General features: G+C 47.5%; 1 protein-coding gene across 1 annotated transcript in view; it reads right to left on the bottom strand.

The window, feature by feature from the left end:
- PRMT2 (protein arginine methyltransferase 2) overlaps positions 1-16,027 on the bottom strand; it is a 38,749-nt gene extending 22,722 nt beyond the window's left edge. Inside the window, 7 exon segments of the mRNA XM_033418551.2 lie at positions 2,176-2,340; positions 3,250-3,411; positions 7,634-7,816; positions 8,480-8,587; positions 14,525-14,621; positions 15,851-15,900; positions 15,902-16,027. Coding sequence (XP_033274442.2) covers positions 2,176-2,340; positions 3,250-3,411; positions 7,634-7,816; positions 8,480-8,587; positions 14,525-14,621; positions 15,851-15,900; positions 15,902-16,012 — 876 coding nt within the window. The 5' untranslated portion in view covers positions 16,013-16,027.
- Between the last annotated feature and the right edge of the window lie 5,548 nt (positions 16,028-21,575).

The following is a 21,575-nucleotide window of genomic DNA, read 5'->3' as shown; positions in this document are numbered from 1 at the left end:
GTATGAGGAGGAATCTAATCATTTTCTCCAAAATAATCAATTGCTTCGGCCCCATCTTTGAATGATTATATAGCTGTACCTCACTGATTAGAAACCTCTTATTATTATAAACTAAATACACGTATATTTGGGTTTTTTCCCCAACTTTCTACATGTCAGCAGCAGAGTAGGAAGATGGGAGGGAGACTGGGGACCTGAGGTCTGAGAACAGGCAGTGGACAAGAGGGGAGATACCAGGGAGGCAAAAAAGCACAGAAGGGGGGCAGCCACAGGGGACGGAGGGTTCTGTGTGGGACACGGTATGGTCCAACTGATGGATTTGTGATACTGCCGGACTCACAGCCCCGTCTCCACGTCTGCCACTTGGCCCACAACGGCCACCACCGCCACACGGCCCCTCCCGGTCTGCACAAAACCACCAGGCCCTCCAGTTCCACGTGGTCAGGCACTTCGCCCTGAGCCACTCGGTACCCCAGGCTGTCCTCACTGTCCTGTCGCCACAGTCCTCACTGCCCCTCTGACCACACGTTCTGCAATGGACAGGCGGGGACCAGACTGCCGCGGGCTTTCTCCACCCCTTCGTTGCACGTGCTCCGCTCGGGCTGCCCCCCGTGACCACGCCCCCTACCGGCCTGGCCACGCCCCCTCCGCGGACCCGGCATCTGCCGGTGAACAGGCCTCCCCAACCCCGCTGGCCCACCCCTCCGCCCCGCTCCAGCCCTTTCCTCAGCCGCCCCCTCGGCCGGTGCATCCCCAGTGGCCTCTGCTGTGCCTCCAAGGCCCCTCCCCCGCACGCCCCAGGGGTCCCTGCACCGTCCCCCCTCTGCTCCGCAGGCCTCACTGTGCCCTGCAGTCCTGGGGCCTCCGCATCATGACCCCTACCCCACTCCTTCCAAGTCCTGGATGCCGCTGGCTGGCTACCTGACACACGCACGTCCGGGAGGCAGAGAGCCCGAGTCCAGCCTCCCCCGCTGGACACATGCAGTCCCTACCCCAGACCACACCACTGGGCTTCAGGCACATAGGGGCAAGGACACCGAATCCCAGGTTTCTGCGCCCCGCCCCCTCTCCACCCCCCGCACCCCTCCCCTCCTCCCTCTTCCCCCTCCCCGCCCCCCACCCCTCCTCTCTGTCTCCACATAACCCCTCCCAGGGGCAGAGCGGGACCCTAGGCAGCCAGGCTTCCCCGACCCGCACTGCGCCAAAGGACACATCAGCACTGCGCCAAAGGACACATCACCGCAGCCGGGCTCTCTGTGTCCCCACCACCCCAAGGTGCTCAATAACATTTACCGAAAGAACGCTAGCGTTCTGGGGGCAAAGGCTAATGCCCACTTCATGGATTAAAGGTGTAGCAAGTCCCTTTTTCCCGTGCATCATCTTGGGAATCCACAGCTGTTATTAACAACAAAATTCTATCATGGAGGTTGAGTCTACTTACACTCTATCTCCAGACAACACAATTTCAACGAGGCTAAAGGCCCAATGTCATTTACTATCATTTTCCTCATCTTCGCGATCTGTAAGCAGTTAGGGCCGGCATTCTTGTTATTCATACAAGTTACTCACTTACTATTTGAATGGATTTCTTGCTGGAAACCCTGGTGGTGCTCTCCTCCCCTTCCCCCAGATGTCATTTTTCTGGGTTTTGACAGAGACTAAACTTCAGACTGCTGAGCCAGAAAGGGGGGTGGGCTGAGGGTCTGAGGAGACCCGCAGGTCCGGCTTCCACCCACCTCTCACTTACCCTCAGAGCACAGAGAGTTCGTAAGCAGGGTGGGTGGGCAGAACCAGAAAACTCTCCACCCCGACCCACGTGAGACTGGGGAGAGAATGTGGGAGAGCCTGGGCCTCGAGCTGGTCACGGATGCAAATCAGGCGCTGCAGACAAAGATTCTGCTGGCATTAAAAAGCCACACATCAAGCACTGGCTATTCGCAGGTTCCCAAAGAGAACAGAGTTTATGTAAATCACTCACGAGAAAGTCACATTAACTTTGATTTAGATTTCTCATAAAGGCATTTTTTTAATCAGTTAAATATTCAAGACATTGAGCCAATGTTCACTCAAGAAATCAACTACACATCACCTTAGGAAAAAGGTCAAAATGAATCATGATTTATGAAGATTCCAGAGCCCAGAGCAGCCGCCCCAGCAGTGCCCGCTGCCCCTTACCAGCAGGCAGGTCCCCATCCACTCGGACACCAGCACGTCCACCTTCTCCGGCAGCAGCACGTCCTCCACCTTCTGCTGGAACACGGTGATGATGTCAGCGAAGCCGTTCTGCATGACCAGCTGCCCTGTGTGCTGGGCCATCTCACTGGCCTCCACCGCATACACCTGCACGTGACAGAAGCACCATCCGTGCGCGCCCCAGCCCCAGACGGCGGCCCGCTGTCCACTCCCCAAGCCTGAGTCTCCTCGGCTGAGTCAGAGCCAGCAACAGAAGGCAGGCAGCGTGCTGGACGGCGGACGGCCACGCTGTGCCGCCTCCACCTGACGGAGCCCTGGGAGGACCTGCCTCTACTCGTAACTCCACTTTCTGCCTAAACGCAGACACAGGGCTGCAGGTGGACAGAAGCCTCTGCACCCACGTGGGCCGCCCACCCCAGAGCCCCAGGTTCCAACACACGCAGCGACACACTCGGTAACCGACACAGGAGATTCTTGGCACTCAAGTGAACAGTCAGACTTTTAGGGTAGCAGCGGCTAATTACAAATCCAGATTCTCAGGAGGTCCTGAACACTACCTCCTGGTCCTGGCAGGGTCTGGACTCAGACGGTCACTGCCCTGCGGTTGCACCTGCGAGCTAGGAACCTCATCCACCTGTGCTGGGGCCGTCGAGAGGCGGCACCTCTCCTTGGCCCGGACGGACTTTAACAGGAGGAGGACAGGAGCCCAGCAGGAGTCCCAGGGAGTGGTCCACCCTGTCCCTGCCAAGGGTCACTTTCGGCGGGGGAGGACACGGGACGGTGGTCTACACAAGCAGCCCAGCCCAGACACGTGGACGCACGTGTCTCCTTGCGTGACTGAAATAAGTTTCACAAACACAGCCCACCAGCTGCAACTCACTGGGATATTTCCTATTCTGTCCTATTCACTCTGTGCTGTCTGCGACTCATGAAACCCACGTCGCAGCCTCTGGCGGGCTCAGCCTACAAGAACGCGCCGCCGGTTTCACCTACGAGGCGGGCGCTTCACCAAGACCCGGCTTCGAAGTTGTGAAAGAGCTGCTGCCTCCTACTCACTGCTCTAGGCTGAGCATAATGTGCACAGAAGAGGCTGATGATCCCAGTTCCACAGCCGACATCCAGAATCACTTTATCTTTCAGGGATTCTTTATTCTGCAGGATAACGTTGTGGTACTTAGTCGTTCGTGGCTGGTCTGCCAACATCTCCAAGTGAAGTTTCTAGGGGAAATACACATGAAGGGAGGGTCACTGCCTGCAGCTGGAGCTCTGGCTTAAGGCTGAGGGTTAGAGCCTGACCTACCCGCTCGGCCCCACCACCCCACACCTAAACTACGGTGACAGCGTTTAAAAAATAAAAGTCCAAAATATGCAGCAGACACAAGTCAGAGTAGACAGTGAAGGAATGACAGGGAAGCTTCCGGAACCCTCCCCGCTCAGCGCGCCACACCGCCCCAACAGCCAGGCGAGTGGAGGGGCAGGTGTGGACCACGGAGACGGCGGCGGAGGAACGGCCACGTTGCCGTCCAGACGCAACGTGGCCACGATCCGCCCAGAGCGAACGGGCAAGACTGGGGGAGGCTGCGGGAGGCGCAAGCCCCCGCCGCGTCCTCTCCGAGCGGGGCCCTGCAAGGCCCTTCACGTGACCCCCCTCGCTGCCTGGGGACAGCAGGAGCCTCAGCACTGGAGGGAGGAGCGACCCCGCCGGCGCTCGGGCCTGAGCGCAGGTCCCCAGCTGCACTGCGGGCGGGACTTCCAACCTGAGGACACACTCCACGGGAATCGGCCGGTCCCCAGGGAGGCAGAGCAAGGCTCCTCCAGACAGTCTGGGGCCACAGAGGCTGCTGGAGCCCCGGCTGCAAGCGAGGCGGCACCCCCAGCACCCGTCCCCACGCCCCACGCCATGGAGACCCAGCTCAAGCGGCACCACGCACAGGGGGACAGGCGGCCCGGCCCCCCAAACCAGGTCAGCACCAACAGGAGGCCTGCACGGGCCTTGCGGGCCCCATGGCTCCTCGGAGACGGACAAAGGGAGGCCACCGGGGTGGACGGAGTTGACACCCAGCTGTCCTGCCTTGCAGGGCCACCTGACGCGGAGTCAGAAGCAGGATGCGGAGGCCCCAGGGGAGGAGGCCGGCATGGCTGCATTCGCCTCAGACACGATACACTTCAGAGCGAAGAGCATCAGGTCGTCACAAGACAGGGATCACTTCAGCAAGAGGACATAATAATTCTAAATATTCTTGTACCTAATAACAGAGCTTTGAAGTACACAAAGCAAAAGCCAGTAAAACTGCAACAAGAAACAGACAAATTCCCAGTTATAGTCAGAGCCTTCGACACCCTTCTCTCAGCAACTGACAGAAGCAGAAAATCAGAAAAGACAGAGACGTGAACAACACTTTCAGCCAACTTAATCCAACTGATAGAACACTTCACCCAGCCATTTACAATAATACACAAAAATATCTAGGAACAGATTTACCTAGAAAGGTACACAACCCTGTATGATCAAAACCTTAAAACTCCGACACATCACACAAGGCTTAAGAAATGAGAAAAGTCATCACAGAGATGTCACTTCTCCGTAAATTAATGCACGTTTTCCACGTAACACATTAGAATGCCAGACAACTGGATGGCGTGGAGTTAGGAGCACAACAAAACGATAATAAAACTAGTTTCGTTGCAGCAAAAATAGAAATGAGACTTTTCTGATAAACAAGAACAATAAGCAACAATGAACAGGCTGGGGAAACAGCATAAACAGGCCTGAAAGAGTTAAGGCATCTTGGTTATTCTTTAGCTGTTACTACTAACAAACACTGGTAGCTAGACTTGTCCTTCACAAAGCTAAACAAAGTTAATTACTCTGATTCCACATGAATCGTACCCTGCACCTGGCATTTACTCGATGCATTCACTTGTAGCAAATCACCCCTTGTAGCTGTTTACATTTCAGAAAGAAGGTCGCAGGCCGATAACCCAGAGGTGAATGGACCCAATTACCAGGCTGCCTGACGCCAGCAATGACTGTTTTAAAATACTGCAAGAAGAAGAAGAATGCAAGACCTTCACCACTTTGATCCTATCACTTATCCTGGACTGTGAGTTCCACCTACCAGACCCCCTGTAATTCCCCAGAACAGGGGGGCACAGTTCTTGAGGCGCTAGCCTGCTGGGTCTTCCCTTTGCCTGGCAAAGAAAATACAAAGCCTCTCTATTTCTTATTCTCCAAATCTCTGTCTCTGTATTTCTATTCGGCATCGGTGCACAGGGAGCCAAAATTTGCTGGCAACAGTTTCAAAAAAATAAACAGACGAGGCCATGAAAATGCTAAAAATTAGGAGAACTGCTAGAGGCCTAGCTCTTCCAATCATTGAAAAGCATCTGGACCTGCAGAAGAAATAACCAGATAAATGACACAGAACAGAGATTCCCAAAACAGACCCTAACAATTTGACATATGATAAATGAGCGTTTCACATTATGCAGAAAAGGAAGATTAACCAAAAGCTGGAACAGCTGTATATTTGTGGGGAAATTAAGTCGAATTTTACCTTATTCTTTACAAGTAAATTCCGGATTGATTTAAGTATTTCATTGTTAAAAAAATGCAATCACAAAAGTTCTAAAAGAAAGCATGGATATTTATAATCTTGGAGTGAAGGCCTTGAAAATAGGACACAAACGCAGAAGCTACAAAGAAAAGAAGGACAAATTAGACCATATAAAGATAAAAAGTTCCATGGGGGAAAAACAGCAGCAAATGGTCAGTGTGATAGATATAAATACAAGCTAAACTGCCTATTTAACATATAAATTGACAGAAATCAAACAAAAAATGGGCAAATTATATGAAAGTTTATCAAAAAATAAGAAATACAAAAGGCCAATAAGATATGAAAGAAGATCAATCTCACTTTAAAAAATGGAAATCAAAACCAAGATACATATTTCACCTTTAAGACTGGAAGTCTTTTTTCACTCTGAAGACTTGTGGTGGTGAAATACACCTTCTATGCTGTTGATATCTTTCTGGCGGTCAACTTGGCAAGATCCACCCAAGTAAAAAACACATACATACACCCTTCAAATTCACCCAGTGGAAATTCCAGCAAAGGTTTAGCAGGATTGATGTAGGAGGACATCCATTACAGCATTGCTTGCTGTGATGAAAACTAAATATGATCCTTTTCAAATCAACACAATACTCCGCAGCTGTTGTAAAGAACAGACCTTCAAAACAGTACAGCTGCGTGAGAAGAGCAAGGTGAAAAACTGTGTGTGAAACTATTCCTCTTCTATAAATTTAAAAGAATAAAACAGATGCAGCTTAGATTTGGAAGAAGCATAAGCACTGTTGCTGAAAGAAATCCCAAGGAGCAGAGTGAGGAGACAGACTTCAGATTACCACTATGTCTTTCTTAGTAGATGGAAACCTCTAAATATGTACACACATCAGTGGTTTTTCATTTCCTTTAACATTTTTAATTGTCAAATATGACACACCTACAAAAAAGTACACTAAAAAGTACTTTAGAGTTTACTTAACATAGTTACATTCCAAACACTCTTGTACCCACACCAGAACCCTGCCAGTACCCCTGAGCATCTCACCCGGCCTTGCCAAACATAGAACACCCCCTTACCAGTAACCACCATCCAGATTCTCAGGGGAATCAGGTCCCTGATCTCTAGAGCTCCACAACTTATATATACATTCATAGGCAACACCTTTTAACACTGCCTTATAACTTATATAACTGAATCAAACATAAGGTATTCTTTGATGTCTTCCTTCTTTCACTCAACATTGTATTTGCAACGTTCATCATGCATTTAGTTTTATTTAGTTTAAAATATAAACAGGGTTGTCTGGACCACAGGACTTTGGGTCTTTATTCACATTGGAAAAAAACAAACTAATAAGCTAGTTATTTATAGGTATTACTGTTGATTTATATAATTTTTTTGTATTTCATTTTTAATGTAAAAGTTATTACTTTTTTTTTTAAATACTGAGAAAGGTTCATAACTCCACTGCTCAAACAATATCTCTAAACCAGTGGTCTGCACATTACAGCCCGTGGGCCAGTCCAGCCCTCCACCTGCTTTTATATGGCCTACAAGCTAAGAATGGCTTTTACATTTTTAAACGGTTTTTAAAAATCAAAAGAAGAATATGACACATGAAAATCATATGGAAGTCAAATTTCAGTGTCTATGGATAAAGTTTTATTGGAACGCAGCCCTGCTCACTTGAAATTTTGTACAGCTGCCTCAGCATGTGGATGGCAGGGCTGTGCAGCTAAGGTGAAGAAAACATCTGTGGGCCCTGCTCTGAATGATGCGTAGAAGCCCAGAAATTATTTTTAAACTTAGAACCTAAAACTAGCGAGAAGCTAGCGCCAGCTGGCTGGGCGGGCAAGGGAGGCAGTACCAGGGTCCCGTAGCTGCCGAAGTACTCCTCGTCCTGCCACGAGTCCTCGGGGCCCCAGTCCTCCAGGTGCTTCCCCAGGTGGTTCGCAGGGATGTACCCGCAGCAGCCGGCACGCTCACCCCACCACCAGTCGGCGGTGGTTTGTCTCAGGATGAGAATTTTTTCTCCTCTCGAAAAGCTGAGCTATAAAAACATACAGAGAAATGAAAATTAAAGAAAAACCTGCAGTTCGTATTTCCGTGATAAATCCCCCATCACTGGGGCCCAAATCACAGCAATTTCGAAAAGGAGTCAATGGGTAAATGCATCAACTGACAAGATATGAAAATGATACCAGGATTTTAAGATTTTTGTGGAATATCTACACGAAACAAAAGCACACCTTAATTGATATTTTTTTTAAAAAAAAGATTAAACATTTTCAAACAGTGTAAATTTCTTAGAACAAAATTTCTAACAGCCTCTTCACCGTAACTCAGCTAGGTGGTAGCTGATCCGCTTACTGGAGGCTTATGCTAAGAAATTCCTATTACAAAGTAAACAATGCTCATTCAAGTAGATATTTTTATTTACACCCAATTTTTCATTAATTGGAATAGGTTCTAAGTAAGGGTTTCAAAGCAGAAACTGAAGCAGGTACCTCCACCCCCCGTTCCTCACCCGGGAATCCTTCACATCAGGCTTGGGACCCGAATTTGTTAGGCTGGGAGGGTCACCCACAGGTCTCCTGTGGCAGTGAAGTATCTGAATACTTCTTTATTTAAATCTGCTATGACTTCTGCAAATTTTACATCTAATCCTGTCCCTGAACATGCTGAATCCACAAAGCATAACCCACATGGCTACCTGCGTCTCATCAGTGGCAGAATAGTCTGCGATGGCCACGAACTCCTCGGGGTGCACAGTACCCTGGAGGTTCCCCTCCTCGCCCTGCACGACGGGGTCCTCTCCCTCCTGTTCAAAGCAAGGGAGAAAGGGAGGTGACTGTGGGGCTGCCCTTCCTCTCCTCCCTTCTCTCTGCCTGTCTCTCCACCTGTCTCTGCCTCCCCGTCTGTCTCCATCTCTGTTTCTGTCTCTCTCTCCACCTCTGTCCTCTCCATCTGTCTCTGTCTCCGTCTGTTTGTCTCTGTCCCTCTCCGTCTGTCTGTCTCTGTTGTCTCTGACTCTCTGTCTCCATCTCCATCTCCGTCTCTGTCTCTGTCCCTCTCCATCTCTGTCTCCGTCTCTGTCTGTCTCTGCCTCTCTGTATCTCTGTCTCTGCCTCTGTTTCTGCCTCTTTCTCCGCCTCTGTCCCTCTCCGTCTCTGTCTCTGTCTGTCTCTGCCTCTCTCTCTGTCTCCGTCTCCATCTCCATCTCTGTCCCTCTCCATCTCTGTCTCCATCTCTGTTTCTGTCTCTCTCCACCTCTGCCTCTCTGTATCTCTGTCTCTGCCTCTGTTTCTGCCTCTTTCTCCGCCTCTGTCCCTCTCCGTCTCTGTCTCTGTCTGTCTCTGCCTCTCTCTGTCTCCGTCTCCATCTCCATCTCTATCTCTGTCCCTCTCCATCTCTGTCTCCATCTCTGTTTCTGTCTCTCTCCACCTCTGCCTCTCTGTCTCTGTCTGTCTCTCTTGGCTCCAGGTTATTAGGATGGTTTCAAATCAAGATTCACGTGACCACGTTTTCATCCTACAAACACTTGGGGTCGTCTCCACCAGCAGAATGAAAGGATCTCACCCTTCCTCCACCTTGACTTTAGTCTCTAGTACAAAATGACTCGCATCCTTAAGTGAACGTCAGAGAAAGAACAGGAGGCACCGTGAGTGACCACTTAGTGACTGACCCCATCAGCAGCAACGCTCTGAAGGTGGTGACCGGCCCAGGAGAAAGCAGCCCTGTCTGGGTGTCAGACCGGAGGGCAGAGCTGGGCGGCCGTGCTGAGGGCCGACAGGGGGCAGGGCGCAGCCCTCGGGGCGCACTGCTGCTCAGGACTGGAGAGCGCGCCCTGGGTCTCGGGTCTCCGCTGCACGCGGCCCGCCTCCCTTTGTGTCCAAACGGGTCTCCCTGGAGGCCACCCCAGAGGCGGCAGGGCCCCAGCTCGCGATCCAGTTCACTGCAGCAACCCCGCCCGGACATACGTTTAAACAGATTTTCCTAAACGTAACCATCATTCATGTTCATTTTAGAAAATGTGTGGAAGAACAAGAGCACAAAGAGGAAAATTAAAACTAAGTGTGAGCTTTGCTCATTGGTCAGAGATCAATGACGGTAACATGCAACCATTACAGCGCTGCAGGCTTTCTTCACGTGCACACGCAATACCTCCTTATATGGTGTTTACCGGGATCATAAAATTCTGCCTCATGACATATTTTGCACTTATTAAATTCTGAACATTTTTCCCCATCATTAAATACACTTCTAAGCACATTTTCAGTATCTCATAGTATTCCATTCCATGAATTATTGTAACTTATTTATCAAATCTCCTATAAACATTTAAACTGTTTTCAGTTTTGACTAGTATAAAGTATGTTAAGGTGAACTTTAATATGAATCGGTCTGTCCCTGATAGTTTTCTTAGGACAAATTCCTGAATATGACACTGAGGGTCAAGGTCTTTTACGGCTTTGACACCACCACCTGATGCCTTCCATGGGGCGGCCGCTCGAGCTCCTGCACGCGAGGACATAGCCTCGTGAGTTCCCCGCGCCTGATCAATAGAGGATGTTCATCACTGCAGCCTCTGCCAGTCTGAAGGCAAGAAATTACCTCTTGGTTACCTCCATTTGCCTTCCTTTGATTATTAGTGATCAAACATGATTTTACCTATACACTGGTCGTCTTTTTTATTTTAATAATCACCTGTTTGTATCCTTTGCACATTTTCCTATCACAGTAACGCGATTCATTTCTGCTCACCCTCGTCCTGTGCGGCTCCACCCGCGCTGTCTGTCACCGGCCCCCCACACCCCCGACCCTCATGGTTGCCTGGTGTACATGGAGAGGGAGGAGGGTCCCCACACCTCCCGTGCTCGTGTCACACGTGCGCGCACACAACTTATTTTTTCTTTTGACATCGCTTTTTTTTTTTTTGCGGTACACGGGCCTCTCACTGTTGTGGCCTCTCCCGTTGCGGAGCACAGGCTCCGGACACCCAGGTCCAGCGGCCATGGCTCACGGGCCCAGCCGCTCCGCGGCACGTGGGATCTTCCCGGACCGGGGCACGAACCCATGTCCCCTGCATCGGCAGGCGGACTCTCAACCACTGTGCCACCAGGGAAGCCCTGACATGGCTTTTTGTAAAAGATACCAGACAGTTTAAAAAATTTTTTCTTTTTCACTCACACAGTAACTTGTGGCAAACTCCCCACCTGCAGAACTCTACATAACATATGTATATATGTTACGTACGTACACATGTACATACATAACATATGGCTACATAACATTCCGCAGCGGGGATTCTGCCTGAGCCTTCAGTCATCTTCGACTGATGGACTTGCTCTGGATGTCCAGTCTTCTACCGCCACAACGTCTGTGCACATTTATCCTGACATGATGACATTTTATCTCTATGAGATAGAGTGACAGGGCTGAAACATAAACATAGTTTTCACTCAAACATTTGTCAGATTCTTTCCATAAAGGATGTGGCACTTCACACTTCAGCAGCAGTGCATGGAGTAACCGTCTTTAATTTTTGCCAGAGGAATAGGTGTAAAGACTCCAGAAAAGGTAAACATGTGGGGAAACACTATTACTTATACTTTATAAAAAAGACTTTTGATAGTATAGAGAAACAATAATAATTTATTGTGGGTTTATAGCATATATAGAAGTAAAATATGTTACAACAACAGCACAAAAATAGCGGCTGGTAAATGGAACTAATTTAGAGGATTCTTGTGAAGTGGTCAAAAAAAAAAAGACTAGAATAGGTTAAGGATGCATATCGTAATTTCTCGGGTAACCATCAGAATAATATTGGGGTGGCCAAGAAGCTTGTTCAGGTTTTTCCATAACATCTTCAGAAAAACGCAAGCAAACTTTCTGGCCAGCCCAAAAAGGTACAGCTAAAAAGTCAACAGAGGAGATAACATGGAATTACAGAGAATGTTTTATTAATCTAAACGAAGGCAAGAATGGAGAAAGGTAAAAAGGAAGAATTGTGACAAACAGAAAACAAACAGCAAGATGTTAGGCTCATGTTAGACTTATGTTACATGTTAATGGACTGAATACTCCAATTAAACGGCAAATATTATCCGACGGGAAAATAAAAGACATAACTATAAGCTCTTTACAAGAGGAAACTTTAAATATATGGAGTTAGTTTGGCTGAAAATATAGGTATATATGTGTCTGTGTGCCACGCAAACACTAAGACAAAGTAGATGCAAGGCAAGAAGTATTAATAGGTAAAAAGAGACTTCATAAAAATAAAAGGGTCAACTAATCTAGAAAACAAAAACTAACCTAAACATATGCACCAAATAACAGAGATTCAAAATATATGAAGCAAAAAGAGATAGATCCAAAAGGAAATAACAAAAAAAACAGACAAATCCACAGTCACTGTGGAGATTTTTGAAACTCATCTCTCAGTAATTGATAGAACAAATGGACAAAACATCAAACAGGATATAGATTTGAGCAATACTAATAACCCATTTGACAGTGAAGACATTGAACACTACACCCAACAACTGCAGAACAACTTAGTCTCTGCAAGTGCACATGGAACATCCACCAAATAACCCTTACGATGAGACCATAAAGCAGGCCTGAATAAATTTCCAAAGATTGAAATGTTATATTTTCTGACCAAACATAATCAAACCAAAATTAAATAACAAAAATATAAAATTTACCACGTTTGGAAATTAAGCAACACACTTCTGAATAGCCCGGAAAATTTCTAATTTCCATTGTGATATATTAGAAAGTATTTTAAGTGAACAATAATGAAAATACAATGCATTTAAATGTGTGAGGTGCAGCTAAAGCAGTGAATAGAGGAAAAGTTACAGCTTTAAAGATATATATACACACACACACACACACACACACACACACACACAAATATATATGAAAAGAAAGGTTTAAAATCAGTGATCCAAGTTTCCATCTCAGGATGCTATGAAAAGAGAAAATTAAACCCAAATAGAATAGAATAAAGGATATAAAAGCAGAAATCAATGAAATAGAACACAGATGGACAAAGAGAAAATTAACAAAGCTTTCTTTGAAACATAAAATTGATAAAATCCTAAAAAGATAAAACGCAAACTGTGACTATCAGGCATCTCTTCTGTGATGAAGAATGTTATTACCAGGATGAACACAAATATTATTGAAATACTACCATGACTCATAAATAACCAGGAAAACTAAAATCACAAGATACCATTTCTAACCCACAGACTGACCAAAATTAAAAAGCCTGATGTTCTCAAGTGTTAGCAAGCACTTGGCTCCTGGCAGACCTGTGAACTGGTAAACCACCTGGGAGAACAATTGCTCATTATCTAGTAAAACTGAAAATATGCAATCCCTTCCATCCTACAATGACATTATTGGGTAAATACCCTGGAGCACATGTGCACAAAGAGACACACTGAAGGATGTTCACTGCAGCACTGTTTGAAATAGAGAAAAACTGGAAGCAATGTAAGTGTCCAACAAAAGGGAAAGAGATAAAATGTGGTATATACCTAACGTACAACAGTAAGACTGAACAGACCTACATACCTGCCTGTGAATGTGATACATTTCATATAAGGAACACACTACAGGGACCATCCTTCAGGACTAAACCAGCTGTACCCATACATTAAAGACAAATCCCTCAAAAGTAACGTAGGTGGAAAAGGCAGGCTGCAGAGCACACACAGACTATGACACCACTTAGGTAAATTCTAAAAAGCACACAAAAACAGTATCATATGCTGCTCAAAGATGCCTACTTAAGGTATAAAAGTATAAAAGATGGTGCAGAAGCACAAATATCAATTCATAATTCATAGTAGTGTTTGCACTTGAGACAGAGGAAGAAGAATGGGACTGGGGTTGGGGAACAAACTTTATTTATGTTTTTTTATTCATATATATACTTATATTCTGAAGTAAATATAACAAAATGTTAGCAAGTTTCCACTTCTGTGTAATATGTATTGATACTTGATGTCTGCAATGTTATTCTGTAAATGTTCCAGTAGTTTTTAAATTTCTCAAAAGAAAATTAAGAGATCCATGAAATTAAAACTTTTATGATTAATTTTAATCATATTTTAAGAATCATATTTTCATAATTTTAAGAAACAGATTAATGAAATGATCCAACTATAAATAAAATTTCTATATATAAAAACCCAAATGAATTTAGAACAATAATTAGAATGTAAAGAGAAAAAAATGTTAAAATTGACATCACAGACATGAAAATGTTTTTTAAAAAACATTATTTATTAGAGTATTCTGGTTCTTAATTTTACATAATTGACATTCCTTTAAATTTAAGGTGACTTTTTTTTTTACTGTTAACTTGAATGAAATTATATGTGTGTCCCAGGCAGATAAACAGTATGAATATATAAATCTTTTCTAATGTCCAACCTGTCTCTAACATATTATGTCTGGGATGTTTTTAAACAACGAAAAAAAAAATGTGCTTTCTTCACCAGCTCAAGTGCCAAAAATGGAACCCTAGATTCCTGGGAAGTGTTTACAGTGCCCATTTCAGAATGTCATGTGTGACCTTTACACACTGTGCATTTCCTTTATTTAAGCATCCCCTGGTTAGTGGCCACCCTCTAAGGTCCAAGGAAAATGCCATCACGCTGGGCTGAGCTCCACTCTCTGTGATGGTCCTGGTCTTTAAATACAAGTTCTCACACAGCAGAACCGAAATTACCTGCAACTCACTTCTGGGGCAGTCACCTGGTGTTGCCATAATTCCTTTGGGATCTGCACATAGCTGCTGCTTTAATGTTTCATTTTCCCCTCCATTTCTATTTTAAAAAGAGAATGAGAAAATGCTTGTTATGTTGCATAATAATTAAGTCCACATAACTTCTAAAGTCCACGAAAAAGGTCCTCTACCAAATGGAAATAAATGTAAATGAACAGAAATGAAATTTATAAACACAATTCTTACAAAATCAATTGAAAGCATTTAAAATTTATGAACTCCAAACAGTATATATTTTCATCACTAGCCTGCAAGGTGTTAACTGTTCATTGGCCAAAGACTGTTAGTTTCTGTTAGATCACTGGGTTGAATTAAAACAATAAATTGATGTCAATTCCTTCCTTGGGGCCCTGACTACTTTAAATCCAATTAGGATTTCCTATCTGGGGCTTTAAAGTGTTTCCACTAACAGGAACCAAGGTCTGCATCTCCCAGAGGCTTTTCTTCTCATTCTCAATCTTATTTTTCCAGTGACAGTGTAACCCATACTACGCTCTGAGATGGATGTGTGTTTTTTTCAATTATACAGCAATTCTTTGTTTAAAATGAGGGCTTCACTTTATCAATCAAGACCCAATACTTCTTTGGGTGACGTTTGTAATTATAAATACTAATACACATGCATTGCATTTTCGCTGGAAACACTGCATAGGGGCCAGAATGGGGCTGGGCTGGTGGGAGGGCGGGGCCGGGTTGACGGATGGGGCCAGGGTGGGCGGGGCGGGGTAATGGGGCGGGGCCTGGATGGGGCGGAGCTCGGTTGAGGGGCGGGGCAGGGTTGGGGGAGAGGGCCAAGGATCCTGAAGGGCAGGTGGCCAACGGGGTGGGGAGAGAAACACGGGAAGAGAGGATGAAGGGAGGGGCAGGGCGTGACGCGTAAGCAGAATGGGTAGTGAGGGAAGGGAATGTGACCTGCTCTCTGAGAGGGTGGGAGATTGGCCCGGAAGCCAAAGGCCGACGGGATGTGGGCGTGGCACTGGGGCGTGGCTAGGGGAAGGGCGGGGCACTGTGGGCGTGGCTGGGGAGATCGCGGGGCTGCGGGGCGATGGGTGTGGCGCCGTAGGCGTGCTCGGAAGGAGGGCGTGGCCCTGGCGGGGGCGGGGCCCCAAGCTCGAGGTCAGCACAGAGGCGAGAAGGCGCGGAGAAATCTCGATAGGGGGCGGCGGCCTCGGACCGCCCGCTGACGCACACTTCGGGCGAGGACCCCTCACCTGGCATGTCCTGCCCTACGCGCGGTCCAGCCGCCCGAGCTGCCCACGGGAAACCTACCTCAGCCGCGCTTCTCCGCTGAGGTTGGCGTCCACACCTCCGACACGGAGGGGCAGCCAGCACCCACCAAGAACCCGAGCCGCCGCCCTCAGCCCGCGCAGGCGCAATGTACGCAGGCTGCCCGAGTAGAAAGCCCCGCCCTGGAACCGGCTTCGCGCGCATGCGCCGCCGTACACGCCCCGCTGTCCGGAGAGGGGAGCCAACGCCCTGGACTGCGCAGGCGCAGTGCGCTCGGGGGCATCCCGGCGAAGACTCGGTCCTGGACCGACCGCCCAGCGCAGGCGCGCCTCGCGGATCCCGCCTTCGGCCGTTGCGCGAGCCCGGGCGCTGCGCTCCAAGCGTGCGGGCTCGGGCTCGCGTCCCCGGGCGCTGGGGGCAGCCCGGGGAGGGGGCGGGGTGGCGGCGCAGGCCACGGGGAGCGGGAGCTATCCTGGTCTGGGGGTCAGAAACTCGCTATGAATGACAGAAGCGGCTGATTTCCGGAGCAGGACCCGCCTTCTTGTGCTTTTCTTGTAATAATTCAGTTAACCTTTCCAATCACACTGTGAAGTGTGAACCTTGTGTCGTTCTTTCCAGTTGACAAATGGAAGCAGAGTGATTTTTTATTTATAAACTTCCGAGAGGAAGGTTGGGATTTAAAGAAAAACAATAACGGTATTGGCCACTGCTATGTGGTGGTCTAATGGGGGTGGGGCAGGTGGTGTCTGGAGCCGGAAAGGTAGGAGAAGGTGGTCAAAATCCTAGAGAAAGTAGGGTGGCGGGTGCCAGGGCCTGGGAGAGCGGAAAATAGGGAGACGATGTGAATGGGTGTAGGGTTTCAGTTTCACAGGATGATGAGAATTAACGGGGATGAATGCTGGCGATCGTTGCACAGCAATGTGAGCTATTTAATATCACTGAACTGTACATTTATAAATGGTTAAGTTTTATGTGTATCTTACCATAATAAAAAAAAGAGCAGGAACACAAATTACCAATATACGAAATGAAAAAGGAATTCAGTACAGATGCTGTAGATTTTGTAAATTTTGTAATTTTATAAAACTTTGTCCAAAAATTTTAACAAATTAGATAAATTAGACAAATTCCTTGAAGAACAACTTACCAAAACTAAACGAGAATATTTAGGAAATCTACATAGTTCTAGATTTTCGAAAGGAATGAATTTCATAATTAAAAATCTTCTTACAAAGAATACTCCAGGGGCTTCCCTGGTGGCGCAGTGGTAAAGAGTCCGCCTGCCGATGCAGGGGACACGGGTTCGTGCCCCGGTCCGGGAAGATCCCACGTGCCGGGGAACGGCTGGGCCCGTGAGCCATGGCCGCTGAGCCTGCGCGTCCGAAGCCTGTGCTCCACAACGGGAGAGGCCACAACAGTGTGAGGCCCGCGTACCGCAAAAAAAAAAAAAAAAAAAAAAAAAAACCGAAAAACATTTTTTTAAAGAATAGGCAAACCATAGACTGGGAGAAAGTATTTGCAAAACATCTACCTATCAAAAGGTTCCTATATGAAATATATGACTCCTAAAACCAAAAAACTAAATTAATAAACAAATAAATAGAAATGGGCAAATGACTTAACAGACACTTCATGAAAGAAGATATACAAACAGTCAATAAGTACATGAAAAAAGTTCCTCAATATTGTTAGTTGTTGGGAAAATGAAAATCAAAACTCCAATGAGATACTTTTACACAGACTGGCTAAAATTCAAAAGACTGACACCCAAATGTTGGGACGGCTGTGGAGCAAACATAATTATCATACATTGCTGTGGGAGTATAAAATACAAGAGGCGCTACGGGAAAATGTTTGGCCTTTTCTTGTAAAGTTATACATATTATATAAGTTGGCTCTGGCTGCCACAATAAAATACCACAGACTGGGCGACTTAAACATCAGACATTTATTTTGTCTCAGTCTGGACGTCCATGATCAAGGTACCAGCAAATCCGGTTCCCATGAGTGCGCTCCCCTGGCTTGTGGATGGCCACCTTCACGTTCTGTCCCCACAGAGCTCAGAGAGACAGGCTCTGTGTCTCCCCCTCTTCTCATAAGGACACCAGCCCTATCGAATTAGGGCCACGCCCTTCTATCTTCATTTAACCTAAACGGCCCCCTAAAGGCCACCTCCAAGTGCAATCACACTGGGGTTGGAACTTCAACATATGAATACTGGGGGATCACACTGATCTACCCTACAGCCCAGAAAAAGAACTCCAAGGCATTCTCCAAAAGAAATGCAAGTGCCTTGCCCAAGAATGTTTATAACAAAAAAGTTGGTACCATTCTAAATGTTATTGAACAGGAGAATGGATACACAAACTGTGGTGTATTCCCACAATGAACACCGCTCACGAGATTTACTTTCACGTCGGTGAAATCACGACCAGCTTGAACTAAAAGGGACTGAGATCATTCAAAATGAAACCAGGCTGCCGGGGACCCCGACCTTCTAGGCTGAGGAGTCAGAAAAGGAAGGACGGGAGGCTGTGTGCCCTCCCAGGGAGCAGCGGGGGACTTGGACTGGGGAGTCTCCTGTAAGGAGCAGAACAGGCTCTAATCCAAACACACTTACTCCCGGGCCGGGGACCCTGGGAACTTGGCGCTGCTGATTTCGGGGCCGCAGCGAGCGGGCAAGGACACGTGCCTTGTGCTCCACGCTGCGTGAGTGGGAGTGTCTCTCATGTCTACCCTCCTGTCTCACCAGCATGTGCTGGGGGTGTGTGCAGGAAATTCTGACGACTTGTCTTCCTAGCTCACAAGTCTCTGCAACAAGAAGAGGTGCTGCTCAGGAGGCCCGGTGGCTACTAGACCTGACTGAAATCATGAGATGCTGAGCTTCAAGCCTGATTCCACAGTGGGATAAGATTTGGTGGGCGGCGGGGGCGGGGAGGGGGGGTCTGGGTACAGGGTGAGCAAACGCTTTATGTTTAAGGAATGTAAATACTTTGTGGCTAGAATGTTAAGTGTGGGAGATTGCAAATGCTGTCCTGAAAAATAAAACAGCCAGTTATTTTACCAGCAAAATGGATTTATTCGGGAATAGCAGAGGAATTGCAATTCAGGACATGCAGGCTATGGCAAACTTTAGGCAAGTCTAGAGAACACAAGAGAGGAAGGCCATTTCGCAGAGAAAAGGGGGAATTGGGAGGGGCTTCTTTGCAGGCAAGTCCACTGGAGGGAAGGGAGGCTTCAGGGTGACGGCTTCTCATTGGCTGGGCTACTGCTGGGCAGGAAGAAAACCCTCCTTCTCCTGCTGGGTGTAAAGTTGGCTTCCTCCGGCCCAGGAATGTGAACCGAGCTGGGATGGAAGGTACGGGGCGGGGGGATCTCCCCATTCAGGGCATCCTGACTCCATTTTAGATGAGGTTTCTCTTTCATTTTGGCCCCCAAATGGCCACAGTACTCTGCAGTTTTTCCCAGCAAGAAGTGGACCCGTTGAATCCTGGCTGGCCTTGCAATGCACCCACAGAAGTCGCAGAAGTGACCATGTGCAATTTCCGAGTTTAGGGTTCAAGAGGCCACTCAGTTTCCATCTCACTCTTGAAACCCATACCACCAGGTGAAAAGGCATAGGTGAGCCTGCTGGATGAGCAGAGATAGAGGGCTAAATCACACAGGCACATAAACACACACACACACACACACACACACACACACACACACACACGCATATGCATGCACATGCACACAAACACAAACACAGAAACACACAGGCACATGCACACCACACACACATACACACCTGACAATCAGTCACCTCCAGAACCAAAGCCACCTGGCTGACCAGCAGTAACTACAGACAGGAGTGAGTCCAGATGACACCAGCATAAGACCTGCCGAGCTGAACAAATCCCAAATAACCAATGCACAGAATCGTGAGCTAAATAAATGATTGTTGTTTGAAAACACTAAACTTTGGGACAGTTTGGTATGCAGCAAAAGCTAATTGATACATCAAGGAATGCTAATTAAAACCATAATGAGTTGTCACCACACACCCATCAGAATGGTTGAAAGACTAAAAATACTGAAGTGTTGGTGAGTACCTTGACCGATTAGAGTTACACGTTGCTGGGGGAGGGAGGATATAAGCCGGTATAATTATGTTAGAAACTATTTGGGAGTTTCTGGTAAAGTTAGACATATGCCTGTCCTGTGATTCAACAATTCCACTCATAGGTATGTGCCCCCTCCCCCCAAAATTGCATACGCGCCTCGACAGATAAGTGCAAGAAGGGTGCACAGTGGAGGGATGGCGTGAAGGAATCTTCTGGGGTCCTGGAGTGGGTCCGTATCTTTAAAAGGGTGCAAATGGGTGTTGTATACTATGTAAGCCACACAATGTAAAGTACACCTCAATTGAAATTAATCTCTCAATGTCTTTAAAAAGATGTGTGCCCTCCACTGTGTGTAAGTAATTTGTGGATGGAGGGTGAACTGTGGGGGTTTTAAGGGCTGTAAAGTCTTTGACACTCTTCCCATCACATTCCTCTCCCTGAATCTGGGTGGGCTTTAATCAATAGAACAGGAGAACAGCTGTGACCTCTGAGGCCAGCTCACAAGCGGCCATGTAGCATCCTCTAGTTCTGCTGGAATGCTTGCTCTTGGGACCCAAGCCGCTCAGGGACCCACACAGATGCCAGATGTGCAACTGTGGAGGGGGCCAGGGGACCCACTGCCATCATTTGAGCCATTCCACTGTTCCAGGCTTCCCAGCTGTGGTCCCGGACATTGTGGAGCTGGAGCAAGCTGTTCCCCTGCACTCTGACCGACGTGCACACTGAGAATGAGGAAGAGGTTGAGGCTTTTACGCTGTTTGCTGGTGTTTCTTGTGTGGCGGTGGGAACTGGGGTGGAGTTTGGTGCTTCGACGTGGCTGCTGCCAAAGCAGGAGCCTAAAGCCTACAGCACTAGCTTGCAATCAGGCAGGAGCTGGGGGGCCTGCGCACCGGGGGTGGAGGCATGATCGACCACGGCAGGGGCAGCAAGACTATGCTCCTGGAGGCAGGAAGAAAGACCCCTGTTATTCAGCCCAGGAAGCCGGGCACCAGGGTGGCCTGCGTGCAAGTCAAGGTGATGCCAGGACTGGTGAAGCGGCTTCCAGACAGCGTCAGAGTGTCAGCGGGGATCTTGCAGCTACACATCTAAGCTACGGTCAGGGAGAGAGGAACTAAAGAAGGATTATCCAATTTGCAAACAGAACTTAAAAGAGCTATAAAGGAGCCACGATTGGCTCAAAAATGAAACTATTTTTCACCCCCACCCTCTCCCCAGGCCCCCACCTCCAGTCTCTCCCAGCAGAAGATTCTCAAACAAAGAGTGAGCTCAGGGCAAAGGCTGAATCCGAGACACTGTTGGGGAAGTGTGGTCTCAGAATAAAAGCAAGACGAGATGGGATTGGAAAACCCTCTAAGACTCGGAAACAATTTAATTGCTGCCTCATAGACCCGTTCAGGTGGGCAAAAGCCTTCTGTGGACCTGGCACTCGGGCCCCTCGGATGCTCTTGTGTTAATCAGCCCCAAACCTGAGGTCACTGGACGCAGAAGTCTCATGGGGACCAATTAGAAAAGGGCCTGTTTCAAAGAGATTCGGGTGTAGGTTTTGTCAAATGGCATGAACACCGATGAACTTTGCAGAAAACCCACAGTTATTAAGAGAATGGTACCAGCAGAATCCACAGCAACTTGCACTAAAAGAAGCAGAGACAGCACAAGATGGA

The sequence above is a fragment of the Orcinus orca genome, chromosome 5, assembly GCF_937001465.1.
Source record: "Orcinus orca chromosome 5, mOrcOrc1.1, whole genome shotgun sequence".
NCBI classification, from domain to species: Eukaryota; Metazoa; Chordata; class Mammalia; order Artiodactyla; family Delphinidae; genus Orcinus; species Orcinus orca.
The sequence above is the reverse complement of the archived record's forward strand: the minus strand, read 5'-3'. Positions and strand labels throughout refer to the sequence as shown.